This window comes from Amphimedon queenslandica, unplaced genomic scaffold, assembly GCF_000090795.2.
Source record: "Amphimedon queenslandica unplaced genomic scaffold, v1.1 AMPQUscaffold_13232, whole genome shotgun sequence".
In the NCBI taxonomy this organism is placed as follows: Eukaryota; Metazoa; Porifera; class Demospongiae; order Haplosclerida; family Niphatidae; genus Amphimedon; species Amphimedon queenslandica.
Window position 1 is genome coordinate 61,605 of NW_003546532.1, and position 15,194 is coordinate 76,798.

At 38.6% G+C, this 15,194-nt stretch overlaps 2 protein-coding genes and 1 long non-coding RNA gene across 3 annotated transcripts; 1 reads left to right on the plus strand and 2 right to left on the minus strand.

The window, feature by feature from the left end:
* Nucleotides 1-3,710: 3,710 nt before the first annotated feature.
* LOC109584205 (uncharacterized) lies at nt 3,711-5,088 on the minus strand. The gene is made up of 3 exons (XR_002185906.1): nt 4,922-5,088; nt 4,603-4,759; nt 3,711-3,738 (listed from the first exon to the last, which is right to left on the minus strand). It is a non-coding gene; the product is annotated as an uncharacterized LOC109584205 (long non-coding RNA).
* A 725-nt stretch (nt 5,089-5,813) lies between these two features.
* LOC105313750 (protein asteroid homolog 1-like) lies at nt 5,814-7,709 on the plus strand. The gene has a single exon (XM_011407422.2). It carries the CDS (start codon nt 5,814-5,816, stop codon nt 7,533-7,535), a length of 1,722 nt encoding a protein of 573 aa, XP_011405724.1. The 3' UTR covers nt 7,536-7,709.
* Nucleotides 7,710-8,908: 1,199 nt separating this feature from the next.
* LOC100641852 (uncharacterized) lies at nt 8,909-14,767 on the minus strand. Its single transcript, XM_003388549.2, has one exon. It carries the CDS (start codon nt 14,535-14,537, stop codon nt 9,102-9,104), a length of 5,436 nt encoding a protein of 1,811 aa, XP_003388597.1. The 5' UTR covers nt 14,538-14,767; the 3' UTR covers nt 8,909-9,101.
* Nucleotides 14,768-15,194: the final 427 nt, after the last annotated feature.

Consider the following 15,194-nt stretch of genomic DNA (forward strand, 5'->3'; position numbering starts at 1 on the left):
TCAGTACCTTTGTCTGGCCTTGCGTGTACACAACAGAAAATGATATGAAGCAATAGTTGAGCATGAAAAATAAATCAAGTGCTCCAATGGCCTTGTTTTTAAATGGATGGAAAAAGGACTGGACAAATGAAAATCCTAACAGAAGGACAAGTTGGATGCCTTGTGAGAGCTTAACATCAGTCCCTCTAAGAACAGCATCTGAGATGAAAGCAGCTGCTAGAAGACATAAACGAGCACCAAACCAGAATCTCCACTTCATCTTGTATGGTGCAAAAACAGCATCAGTAAGAGGCATGAAACGGTTGATGATTCTGTAGCGATTAAGGTATGGTGATAATGTTGTTAGTACAGTAAATGGAATGATAAAGAGACAGAGCATTGTTAACGAGAGGAACATAGGTATCAAATGCAATCCTTTACCAAATTCTAATTGGCCATTTAAAAACCAGACTAACAACTTCTTGTTTTTATTTTCTCCCACTATTTCATTTGTTGTCACTGTAGCTGGAGTGAGTATATCAACACTTGAGATAAATATCTTAGAGTATGACAAGTAAACTAGTGTGGCCAATACTTGAACTGACTGTCTACCAGTTATTCTAGCTAACCTAATAGAGTAACGACTTAGTATGATTATCAGTATCACAATCAACCAGAGATAAACTGGAAACACAAACTGTAGGCATCTCATTACCAGTTCATTCATACCATTATAAAAGCAGAGTGGAAAACCAAGGCCAAGATTAAACAATGAAATAAATATTCTCAAGTATTTAATTGGAACTTTATGGCCAAAAAGATAACCATCCGTACTTCCAACAATATTAACATAAAAGATGAGTCCATTAATGGTTCCAGTAGTGAGAGTGAGCTGGAGAATGAACAATAGAAACACCAAGCCTATTCCGGCAATAGCAAAAAGCAATATTGTAGCTAAGTAAGCATTTGAGCACTTTTTGCAATCTGCAGTACCAAAAACAACACTCAAACCATCTGGACAATCACCACACAGTGTCCCACTTCTGTTTCCATAGCACATGTCTTTTGACGGATCAGTAAATGAGACTTTTGCTGTGTTAGTCAGGCAGTATGATGGAGGGCAATTAGAAGAATATCCAAATACTTCAGCATTATTTGATAGGTGACCAATCCAGCTGTCCATAGGCCTGTTTATGACTCCTTCTTGAAGGTCACAGGAGAAGTCAGTGAAATCATCATATACACAATTGCATGAGCTATTAGCCGAGTAGAAACCAGGAGGACAAGAGGTCAGAGTTATATTAATTGTGTACCTAGGAGTCTCTGTGTAAGGTCCAATATTCAGCAATACATTATTTATTGGATAACTGATTTCTGATCTATTGATTGAATGATATATAGTGTAGCTCAGAAGTGAGCATTTGCCAGCTGGGATCTTAGTAATAACTTCATTAGGGTCTAGCCTAAGAGAGGTAACTCCTTGTATACCGTGAGAATAAAACTGCACTGTCACCAACGAATAAACAGATACTTTCTGTCCTATATCAAAAGCAGCAACAGAGATGGTAAGTTTCTGTCCAGGATGAGCAGTTTTCAAGATGTATGTGTAATTACTCGTACAAGAGCTGGGATAATTACTGCAATTACATATTTGTGTAGCAATAGAAGAAATGTCTTGTGTAGCCTCTGGAGCACTACCATTTACTTTGAAGGTGTTCTCAATGAGAAAAGTCAAATTTTGAATATTGGGGTCTAATTTTGCTGAATTTAATTTGCAAAACTTTAGCGGTGATGCATATAGTGCATTGCCAGCAAGCTCTGCTTTGTTATCAACCATTTCCAAGAGTATCGACATTTTAGTATAATTACTAATATCATAGTAATCCTTGGGATAATATTGCAATGCACAATCCAACTCATTTTCAGTAACAGCATTTATAGCAGCTCCCAATAGTCCTCTGTTATGAGTGAAAATAGCATGAAGAGGCTCATAGAGAAGTAAGAGAGATGCGTCTTTGAGTCTCATCGCTCCATAAGTCTGGACCTCATTTCCACTAAAGATTATATAGCCTTTCAATGCAATTCTTGAGTTTACTGAATATATGACAGAAGATCCTTTGTTATTTGAAAAGGTACCATTCACAAACTCTACATTTAGTAAATTAAAGAAGGCAAAAACACCAACATTGTGACAGGAATATATACTACCACCAACTGTACAGTTGAAATCACTAGCAGTTACATCAATAAGTTGTATTCCAAGCCCCACGTCAGACATTGCTTTGTTCAATGCACTTGCAAACAGTGCCATAGCTGACCCTCTTGGTGATCCAGACTTTGACTGAAAATAAACCTTATTCATTTTAACAGTAAATATCCGCGAAGCTTGAGGAGCTTGAATTACAGTAATTTCAGCATAATTACCAATACTGTTAGCATCCTGGCATCTCAGAGAAGGATTCTTGGTACCTATGATTCCATTATTAATAATGAGAGGAAAAGCTTCATTATCTTGAAGTGTTGGTGTCTTTAAATCAAAGAAAAAGAAATATACCATTAGAGATTGAGCAATAGCATTATTATAATTGGTTGGATCAGTTGCACAATTATTCTCAGCTGTCAAGTTGCTTATGGTGATGTTGGAATCTTCGACATCAATGAACAGCATAGTTATACCACCAGCCTGTAGTGCTGTATTGTTAGTAATAAGAACATCATTCATTACTATTTCAATAACGTTAGAACCAGCTTCTCTCAGTATAACACTCAATCCACTCCCTCCAGTGATTGGGTATGGATATAATGGCATGATCCCAGTTGTCATGGCCTCCACAGTGTCTACTAGCCCATAGTTGTTATAGTGTCCATTTTTGATAATAGTGTTAGATATACTGATAACAGCAACTGGTATGCTTGAACTGCTGAGCTGTTTCCTGTAATAAATCAACAGTCCACTACCTCCATAATTCACATCAGATGTATTGTTCAATGTCTGTTCATTGATTATAAGGTTTTGGACTGATATTTGACCATACGAATCCGACAGTATCATTCCAAATCCTTGGTACTCAGTTATGCTGATACCTGACAGACTAAGGTTTGAACAAGTGTCAAATATCAACGCAGCCGATTGAAATGCAGGAAAATAGAATTGAGATTCAACTTTAATATTTCCATTAAGAAAAGAGACAGATTTACTAAGAAATCCACCACAACCTACAAACAAAACATCCTTGATGATGAGATCAGTGACATTATGGAACGCAATCCCACGTCTTGTTGCTAGGTGTGTTCCTTCACAGATAACAGTTGCTAATGTGTCAACAGCTTCTATTGTAATGTTATAAGTATCACTTATCAGACAAATGGTGCCGTTGTCAAGTGAAGGAGTAATATAATGAGAAGTATTTGATTCCAGAGTGAGTGTTGTATTAGCAGGAAGAGAGGAGCCACAGAGATAATATTCTAATGAATTGTTGCTTTTTCCTGGTATTTCGATAACTGTGCCCCATCCTGGTTTTAAAAAACAGCAACTCAAGAGAAAACAGACCAAAAGGAGAGCAGTGGCCATAGCAGAAATGGTAATTACCACCCACGCAGTTATTAACGCCCACGTATAATAATAAGATTTTCAAAAATTAAAATAAGATCTAAAAAATTATAGTGCAGTGTAGAATAAATTGATGTGTCTGATTTCTTCCCAACCAGGAGATTTTTTAACTTCGCAATGATAAACAACATTTCCAAATATACGTTAACCTAAAATTAATGTAAGAAATAGCTTATTTTAATATCATGGCCTCGCCTATGCAAGTTATAGGTAGTTGTTGTGCCTGTTTGTCATTCATTCATTCATTCATTCATTTTAGCACAGTCGCAAAGGAAATTTAATCAAAAAATGAAAATGAGTAATATAATCATAGTTCCATTAAAAATATTTTGTAGAATCAAAATTGAATTTTTTAATGAATTTAAAAGTTACTTAATAATCTGGCGGAAGTTCATGTACTGTACTATAGTAGATCTACAGGGTTATTGGCCAAAAATGACTAGGAGAGAATTCTCCATTTCTAAGTGTGACCATAATATTTAATCTTGACAATACAAATATGAGTGAAACAATTGACACATTGTACATACATACAAAGATAACTTTTTAAATAAGTAAGGTTATGCTTCAAAAATAAGCCACAAATAACTAATCATACGATGCCCAGTTGCCCATACTAATTTACTAATTGTGAATTGCATTAAAATCTTGATGAATTCAAATGCATTACTAAGTACAAAAAAAACAGAAACAATACATGAAAGCTTATAGTTCATTTCACCAATCTGCCTTGCCAATCCTAAATTCTAAAACAATCAAGTAAATATTCAACAGTTAGATTCTTCATGGGCTGGCAAATAATTTTCATTTTGCCTAATCAAACACATGTATGCACAGTATTGGATTATACACACTACATAATATAGACCATACAGTACATGTACATCAATCAGTTCACACAACCATACACATACATGTACATGTACAAACAATATTAACACCATCATCATTATACAATAGCCAATAATGCCTTCTCTGAATAAGCCACACAATTGTATCTATATAAAACCTACCTTTGTGGTTAATAAGAGCTGTATGATTTCATGACATGACATTTCCTCAATATCTTTACTAGAACTGATGGAGGAATTTTAGATTATCCAGAAGCTTGCTATTGTTTTACTAATTTTAAATCATCAAGTATAGCCACATATTGTGAAGCTGGACCTCCTAATAAAGAACAACATATGTAATATAGCAATCAACAGAGCTGCTTGTGTCCCTTTTGAGAAATAAATTACTAATTGCTGTAAGAATACAACAACCATATTAATGCATGCCATTATGATTCAAATACATGTAGTTACACCTGCTTAATATTACATCACTTACATGAGTTACTTGCCAGTAATAGACAGTGAGACAATTATATCTCAAATCAATTTCACTATCACTAAAATTAATGTCATCATTAGATTTCTCTCCTTCCTGTCACTTCTGTCAATTTCTAGCTCTATATTGTCATTAGCAGGGAAAGACTCTGGCTTAGTCTTGGCATTCTGTGAAAAGGAATGAATACAATTATTACAAATCAAAAAATCTATACAATAAAATGTTTATTCTAAAATTGTGCTGTAATTTAATTTTTACTATATATATAACTGTGTCATGGATTATTAAATGTGGCATGTAATTATATGCGTGATCTAATTTTCCAGATAGACAGTACATCACAAAAGTTTCAAATTCCACACAGTTGCCTGGTAGTATAGTAATACATTACCAGATGCTGATAGAAAGTATATGGAAAAAGTCATGACATACACTTAAGAATGAAGATAGAAACACTACAAGTGTACTGCAGATCGATAGACTAGTATACTGCATATACAAAGAAATACTTCTGTTTACTCTATACTGACTGACTATGTGATTATTCAGTTTCACTTCGCTTTGTCAATTTATCAAAACAATAATAATTATTGTTTTGATCAATTTGCAAAGCTAAGTGAAACTGAAGATACACAGTAGAGTAAACAGAAGTGTTTCTTGTATACTATATACCACCTGAAGTATAATATACAATCTTGTATAACACTTCATACTACCCTGTATGCTATTGTATACAAGTTCAACTGGGTATAGTATAAAACTGTAGAAGGGGCATAAACAGAGTCTAACAGACCAGCAATAGATTAGAGTGTAAAGGGAATTAGATATATACTCTATCTTTACTCTATCTAAAAAATTAAATTGATATCTGCTTCTAAGTCTTTTAAGCAGTATGGGGATAAGAGGATTAACAACATATATGCTGGAAAAGTCACATCTAGAAGTTGTATGTGAAGCTTACTCTCTAAAAGGTAAGACACTGGTACTAGACGGCCTGAGTGTCTGCTATACTCTAATTGAACAAGAGGAAAAGATTAACTGGGTACAAGGAGGCCAATACTGGGACATAAAAAGTTGCTTCCACAGCTTTTTTACAAAGCTGAGAGAAAGTGGAATAAAGAGTTACGTTGTCATTGATGGTGTACCTCCTCAAAGCAAGGGTGAAGAATTAGAGAGACGTAGCAAAGACAAAATGAAAAGGATTTCCCAAGGTGTTAGGGAACCATACCGTCTACGGACTACATGCCATCCGCTACATACCGATTACATATTCTGTGAAGTGCTAAAAGAGTTTGGTGACTGTGTTCAAGTTATCTTTGCTGATGGAGAAGCAGATCCTGAGATTGCTTCCCTTGCCAACCATTATCACTGTCCTGTGCTCGCGTATGATTCCGATTATTTTATATTCAACCTTGATGAAGGATATATTCCGTTGCATCCAGAACTGTTTAAATGGAAAACGAACGAGGAAATTGAGGCAAAACAATATTTGCTGCCTAAATTTAAAAAAGAGTTTAAAGATCCTGCACTGGTTTTCTTAATCCCTGCTATCATTGAAAATGATTTCATTAAACTACCAAGAGGAGGTGAAAGTGTAGAGCAGCTGATGAAGTCTCAGAAAATTTGTTCCTCATTGGAAGAATTCCTGACACATAGGACTCAAGAGGAAGTTCCCATTATTAGGCAAAATTACGTCAAGGCAAAAGCAATGTACCACATCACTCCAGTCAGCAAGGAGGAGTTGATGAGTAACACGAAATTGAATACAGCAAATGGCAAACCTCTTAGAGGCACACATATCATAGAGGAGTATCATAAAGGGAATCTTGCAGAATCAGTTCTGACTGTGATCACTCAAGGCGAGTGTGAGCTACCAATGATGATAGATGATCCTGAGCAAGCCTCATCAGTATTGATTGGAAGAGAAATAAGGAAAAGCATCTACAGGATTGTAGCACCATGCTTACCAGAAGATGAAAATGGAGTGAAGAAAGTGAAAGAAATATATCGTAATGCTTCTTGTGATGGATTAGAAATGAAGTTCGTTGAGCTGAGCAAAGATGAATGTCTAAGATCATGCCCCATTGATGAAATACCACAACTTAGGCCTGAAAGAAAGATAGAGATACTCTGTACAGCAGTAGAGGTGGATCTTAGAAAGCTGAAACAGTTTGAAGATGAATGGAAACTAATTGCATTATCATTGCACTACTGGGCAAGACATGCTGATCCTTCTGATCACCTAATAAAAGCTCTCATTTTGTGTTTCAGTGTTTGCACATTATGTGGTCGTGACCCTACAATATACATAGATAAAAGAAACGAAATTGAAAAAGAAAGGGCACAAGTTACATGGAGGGAGAATTTGCACATCTTTGCACAATGGAAGTGTGTCTATGACAATATTTTTGATCTGAACAGCTTACTTATAAATCCACTTCCATTCAAATCATTTGCTTCTTTATTCAATGGAGAGCTCCTCATGCATTATACCAAGTTATCCGTCAGGGCATTTGAAGAGGAAATAAGAAGGTGGAAGAATGAAGGAAACTGTAAATCTTGGTTTGAACCACTTTTTCGTTTTTGCCAATGTACTAAATCTAAAACTTTATAAAGACTATTGAAAGATCAGTGATCATGCATAGACAGAACTAGCATCACTGAGTGTTTAGAAAATAATAGTTATTTTCATTGACTTGTACAGAAAGGGAGGTGCACTATACATTACATGTACATGTACATCAAATATAGTAATTCAAGTTGTGTGCAGGTTTTAGATTTTGAAAAATTGTGCTTTGAATACAGAAATACAAAATTAATATGATTTGACACCTTAATTTTGACAGATTTAACAAAAAATTGGCTATGCAATTATATTTGTAGCATGCCAAAAAGTACTTAACATATGTGACATATACTTTTGTGCATGCACTGAATACAAGAGCATTAATTGGCAGCACATATACATGCGAAATGCATTAAGCAGCCTATTAAAATACAGTGTATGTTAGGGTGGAGCCAGTGTGGGCAATCTTATGTGCCAAAGGTAGATAAGCTTGTTGAGTGTTCATGAATATGAAAAATGATTACAGTGTAGTGAGTGTACTATAGTTGGGATATAGTAATTTACACATGTACAAAGTACATAAGTGGTAGAAGATCATAAAAAATAAAGTTGAATTCCTGATATAGCATAGTATACAGAGCAGAATTCTGCTCGGCAGTCACTTTTAGTTTTCAGATAGTGAAAAAGAGAATAGCTTGAAAATGGCTGACTGACCCAATGAGTTCAATATCAGGATCAGTACAATGAAAGCTATTATTAAATCCAATCAAACAGTGTATCAACAAAAAAGTATCCAAAGTATTCACTCATTACATTAATAAGAGGTATAGTACATATGTACAGTACATGTAAATAGGCTCATGTTGTAAGCAAGGCACACATCATAACAAGGTGGCACGTGTTATTTTCATACATGTGCTATAATGAAATAAACTGTATGTTTCGTAAAAACACACACTCATGTGTCAACAAATACAAAGCCATAATTGCCTAACCAACCATACGCTGTTCTTGCTGCTGGGTTAACCCTATTATTCTCAAAACTATGCCGGCATATTTGGCTCAGGCCTAAAGAGCAAGCATGAGCATACAATGCACTCATCAATATGGGCAATGTATACAATCTCTTCAAATGCATTGCATACATAAATTCCAAATTCCTGGCACTGCTTCTCTAACTTCATCCTCAAGGAACAAGTATTACATATAGTTTGACTATCATTTACATGCTGACTCCTGTAAAGCAAAAGAATGGAGAGATTAAACATAAGTAAAGGGAAGAAAGGATGGAGGGATAGAGGGAAAAGGGGGAGGGAGGGAGAGTAAGCTTTTGCTGTTGCTGGTAATGTATATGTTGGACAGATTACAGATAGGAGATATAAGCTAAGCTGCTAATGGTTGCCAAGGCAAAGTTCACCATGCTTGTTTGACCAGAATAATTCTTATTAAAGAATGTGTGTAATATTACAATTGATAACAATGAATAATTAATTATGAAGTCCAACATACCGCCGGCCAAGACCGACGGTCTTACAAAACTTAATCAAATAAATGAAAGGGGAATGAGTCATGAGAATGAATAAATGTACTATACATAATAGCGTGTGTGTTTGTTCAATTGCTTGTAGGAATTAGTACGGCTACTTTAGTGACTGGCCTTTTGTATGTGCCATTAGGTGTCTTGATCGTTACGACACGTACTATTCCATCTTGTCCAGGGTGGACTCCAATGACTCTTGCCATTGCCCACTTAGTAGGTAATAGACCATCCTCTCTGACAATTACCACATCATCGACCTCAATATTTCGAGTACTCGTGTTCCATTTGGCATATCTTTGTAAGGAACTAATATACTCTCCTGACCACCGTTTCCAAAAGTGGTTTAGAACAGATTGACATAAATGCCAACGCTTCAGTAGTGTGAGAGGTCTACTCAGATCAACAGAATCAGGTAGAGCTTCTATGGGCCTCCCTATCAGGAAATGTCCTGGTGTTAGGGCTTCTATACCATCATCATTGCAATTAATGCGAGTAAGTGGTCGACTATTGAGGCAAGCCTCTATCTGTGTCAAGATTGTAGTCAGCTCTTCAAAGGTAAGTTTGATGTTGACAGTGACCTTCTTGAGATGGGATTTAAAGCTCTTAACAGCTGCTTCCCACAAGCCTCCAAAGTGTGGAGCTCTCTCTGGCATGAAGTCCCATTGTATATTCTGATTAGAACAGAACTGTGATATGAGTTGCTGACTATTATGTTGGCTTAAGAAATGAAATAAGTCCTTCAATTCTGTGGCAGCACCAACAAAATTAGTACCATGGTCACTCCAAATGACAGATGGCTTACCACGTCGTGAGATGAATCGTCGTAAGGTGGCAATAAATGCTTCAGTGGTTAGATCCGAGACCGGTTCCAAGTGAACAGCCTTTACTGACAATGATACAAAGACACAGACATAAGCCTTGACTATAGTTGGTTTACGTACATATCCATACTTGACACTGATTGGTCCTGCGTAGTCAATTCCAACCTTATCAAATACAATATCAGGTGACACACGAGCAGTTGGTAATTGACCTAACATAGGTGGTTTGGGCTTAGCTGATACACGACGACAGATGACACAAGCTCGAGTGATTGAACGAACAATCTGATGACAACCAAATATGTAGTAACGAGTTGAGAGTTGTGCCATGAGTAATGTGGGTCCAGCATGAAGGAGTCGGACGTGTTCAGTCGCTACAATAAGATGTACCAGTGGACTCTTCCTATGAAGAATCACAGGATGCCGATTATGAAATGGTAATCTTGCATTCTTAGCTCTACCACCCACTCTCAATAATCCACAGCCATCCATGAATGGGTGTAGTGGTAGTAGCATACTAGAGCGGGGAATTTCTCCTTGCCCTTGAAGGGTCTCTATCTCTTCACCGAATATCTCGTGCTGAGAGAATGACAACCAGTAGCTCTCAGCCATTGACAACTCCTGAGTTGATAGGTGTGAAGAGAATCTCTCATTTCCTCTGCTGGGAAGTGAATTTCGAACAAATCGGAGAATCCATGCAGTAATCCTCTTCAAGTGATTGAAGTTGGAATAACGATTGACAGGTATTACAGGAGTCTTGATGCGTACTGAGGTATGGAGACATATTTCAGTACATTCCTCCTCATACTGATTTGGTGGCAAGTCCTTGGAATGAGGCCAATGTTCCTCACTCTTGTACAGCCATGCGGGTCCTTTCCACCATAACTCGTGGTCAAGTAATTCAGATGGAAACATTCCTCTGGAGGCACAATCTGCTGGATTGTCTGCTCCATCTACATGGAACCAATTAGTGCTAGGAATAGCTTCGACAATGTAAGATACTCGGTTGCATACATAGGTTTTGAATCTCTTTGGACTACCCTGCAGCCAGTTAAGCACAATGGTGCTATCTGTCCAACCAAAGGTATCCTTCAGACTGAGTTGTAGCACTTCCCTCACATGACCCAATAACTGAGCTAGCAGCTGTGCTCCACAAAGTTCCAATCTAGGGATAGTGAGTTGTTTGATTGGAGCTACCTTGGTCTTGGAGGTAACTAAGGCTACATGAATGTTACCTTGAGTATCTATTCCTCTGATATAGACTACACCAGCATATGCATGCTTGGAGGCATCAGAAAATCCATGTATTTGAACAGATGTGATGTGACATTCCTTACTAAAGTAATAGCGCGGAATGGGTACCTTAAATAGCAAGTGAAGCTCATCTCTCCATCTCAACCAGGTCTCAAGTATTGAAGATGGTACTGTCTCATCCCAGTCAACTTTGAGCTCCCACAATCGTTGAAACAGCATCTTGGCTTTAATTATTGTGGGTGCAAACCAACCTAAGACATCAAATGTTTTAGCTATATCAGAAACTAGAGATCGTTTAGTGATGACATCAAGGGAAGAGAGTTCATTAGCAGTCAATCGAAAACAATCAGCAGATGTGCTCCATTCTATACCCAGTGCTTTAGTATACATCTGAGGATCAGTTATGGCTACAGTAGACATAGAGTCTTGAAGCTCTCTGGGAATATGTTGAAGTACTTCCCTTTCACTCGAATTCCACTTACGGAGTAGAAATCCTGCTTGTGAAAAGAGATCTTGTAGTTCCCTCTGGAGTTCTATTGCTTTCTCCGTTGAGTCTGCTCCAGTAAGTGCATCATCCACGTAAAATGAGTTCTCAACAACCTTTGAGGCATGTGGATGAGTGAGAGCATGATTAACAGCATTCTGCTTGACACACATATTAGCCATAAATGATGAGGCAGACACTCCAAAAGTCACACGTGTCATTCTGTAGTCCTTCAGGGGGTCCTTAGGACTCTCTCTCCAAACAAATCTATGGTAATCTCGATCTGTGTCTGTTAATCTCACTGCTCTGTACATTCGACTAACATCTGCAACTAAAGCTACACGATGTGAGCGAAATCGCAGCAGTACATCGATCAATGGAGGATGGACAGTAGGTCCAACCAATAATGTGTCATTAAGAGAAACTCCAGTGGAAGATTTAGCTGATGCGTCGAATACAGCTCTGATTTTTGTGGTAGTACTGGTTTCCTTACGCACAGTGTGCATAGGGAGGTAAAACACTTCATTAGGAGGTTTGTCCAAATCAGCTTCAGGAACCAGCTCTGCATGATCACTCTCAAAGTACTCTGACATAACCTCTGCTAACTCCTGAAATTGTCCCTTAGCATTGAGAGAACGTTCCATGCTCAGAAATCTTCTGACAGCTGCTGAACGTGATTCACCTATAGGCTTGGCTTCCTTCTTAATAGGCAAGGGTACTACAAATCTGCCATCTTCAGAAAAATAATGCTGTGTATCAAAGTAGTGCACGGAAAGGCGCTCATCAGTAGACATAGGAGTCATTGTAGCTGGGCTCTCTTCGATCTCCCAGAATTTGCGTAATAGATCATCACCTGATTGGACAGATGCATGATGAGTGATAACACGTGCATGAGAATCATTATTATCAAATACATTACCAGCAAGTACCCAGCCTAGCTCTGTCTGAAAGGCTAAGGGAGACCCTGGAGGTCCCTCCCGCCGGCCATGACGCATTACTTGTACAAATATTTCCACACCCAATAGAACATCAACTCTACTAGGCTGCCCATACTGAGGGTCAGCCAGAGACAAGTCATTCAAATGTAACCAAGCTTGGTCATGGAGAATAGGAGCTGAAGGTAAGTCACACGTTACACGGGGAACTATTACTGCTGTGACATTAAACTTCTTGTGATTGGAAGAGATAGGGGAAATGGCAAATGAAGTGATTGGTTGCTGAGTTGACCGTCTGGTGAATCCAGCAACGCCTGATATCACGGCATTCTGTTTTGTGCGCTTTAGGCTTAGCCCAGTGGCTACCTTCTCAGAGACAAAGGATGCTGAAGAGGCACAATCTAACAGAGCACGTGCTTCTACGTGTGAGCCATTATGCCCATGTACTCTTACAATACATGTCATCAGCAATGCATTAGACTTAAGGTCCAAGGCTGTGTGAGTAGTGATGGGTGCCCCAGCAGCTTGTGACTGTGGGGTGGCATTACCAGTTTCTTTGTGAATCAGAGTATGATGGGGTTTTTGGCAATGCTTACAGCGATGAACGGACTTACAATTATATGCTACATGACCAGGTCTGAAGCAGTTCATACATAGATTATTAGACTTTAGTACTGATAACATTTGGTCATGATCAAAAGATTTAAACTTGGTACATGTATACAATGGGTGACTCACAGATTTACAGACCAGACACTTAATTACATCAGTAGTAGTGGCGTGAGTCGTGACAGGTCTAGTACCGGTCTTCTTGTTAGCTGGAACATTAGGCTTCTTCGATTCTGGGTTGGATGTCTCAGCAGCTCGTGCACGAAGGTTGATGAAGTCCAATATCTTCTGATAATGGGGTACAGCCACAGTCTCCTGCGTGTGTTTCTGCCACTCAAAGAGAGTGTTCTGATCTAACTTCAGCTCAATGACAGACGTGAGAAATGGTCCCGAGGGATCGTACTCCATTGACTTCAGAGCTCTGAGATGTTGTTGTAAAGTGTCATGGAGTTTGCGAAGCTCCTTACCACTACCATCTTTGACAGGAGGCGTGTTGAGTATTTTCTTTACGTGAGTCTGATGGATGATTCTTGGATGGTCATATCTTGCTCGAAGACTGCTAACAGCTTCAGGATAGTGTTCACCAGAATGTGATAAGCCTTCAATCGCTTGCTTAGCAGAACCATCCTTTATGGCCTGCTGAAGATATACAAGCTTCTCTGCATCAGCAAGATCTGAGCGGTCATGGACAGATATGACGAATTGCTCCCAAAAGCTCCTCCAATTAAGAATGTCTCCATCAAAGGTCGGTACGTCCATCTTTGGTAGTCTGACTCCACCCTTCCTCTCTGTTGCCAGAGCAGCAGCAGTAGCTTGAGAGCGAAGAAGCTTCTTTATTTGAAGAGCATGATCAAACATGGCTTTTCCAGTTTCAGTTAACTCAGTATACAAGGGATCATCATCCTTTATATCTGATGACAGTAGAGCACTGCGTACCTCTCTATGTTCCAACTTGAGATCCATTAATCGATCTTCTAATTGATTTAAGAGACAGGTATCTTCATCAGGTGTGTGTCCCTCAATGGAATCACGTATCTGATCAAGATCTAGACGTAGTTGAGTGAATCTTCGTTGAAAGATTCGGCTTTCCTGGTTGGAAGTTGAATGAGTCGTGACAAGAGCTTGGAGTCTGAGGCACAGGTCTGTGACAGCGTCATCGTGAAGATCCAGCTCAGAATGCTCCTTTGCTTGTTCACCCTCGTCAGTAATAGTATCAACTACTGCGTAGTGGTGTATCTTGAACTCTGCATCGAGTGATTCGAGTTTCGCCTTTAAGTGTTGCGCTTGACCGACAACAGCAGGATCTGGAGGTCCTGTTTGTGCTTCAAGTGCTTCCACCTTTTGAGTGAGATAAGTAATGGAACGCTTGGTGGTCCCTCTTCTTCTTCTAGGATTAGCTTGGGCCATGATGGCACGTGAGAAAGTCTTGACAGCAAGGCAACACGAACGGGCTTACTATCTCCCTAATTCTGCCAGTTGGGGTGAGGACTGTTAGTGTAGAGTGATATCCGGGTCGTTTGGACCAATAAATGTTGGACAGATTACAGATAGGAGAGATAAGCTAAGCTGCTAATGGTTGCCAAGGCAAAGTTCACCATGCTTGTTTGACCAGAATAATTCTTACTAAAGAATGTGTGTAATATTACAATTGATAACAATGAATAATTAATTATGAAGTCCAACAACCTTCATCCGAAGAAAGTGAGTCGTTATCAATGAAAAGTGGTACGTTTGACCTATAGATCTAGCAGTTAATTAAAATAGTAGCAATGGATGGACATAGTTGAAGGATGTTAAGGAGGGCTGTACGTCTGTTAAGAGAATTAAAGGCGTTACTAGCATCAACAAGGAGAACAGCTTCACAATCCAGTGATTGGAACATAGCACGAACAGCATGAACTCCAGCTTCACAACCACCAGGCTGACCAGCACATAACTGATCAGTACCTGTGACATCCATAACATCTTGACCAACAACCATTAAGATTGCTTTACCAATAATCCTTCTTACCACCTCACCAACACCAATAGGGCGAACACCTCCTGGGAGCTTATCAATGGCAA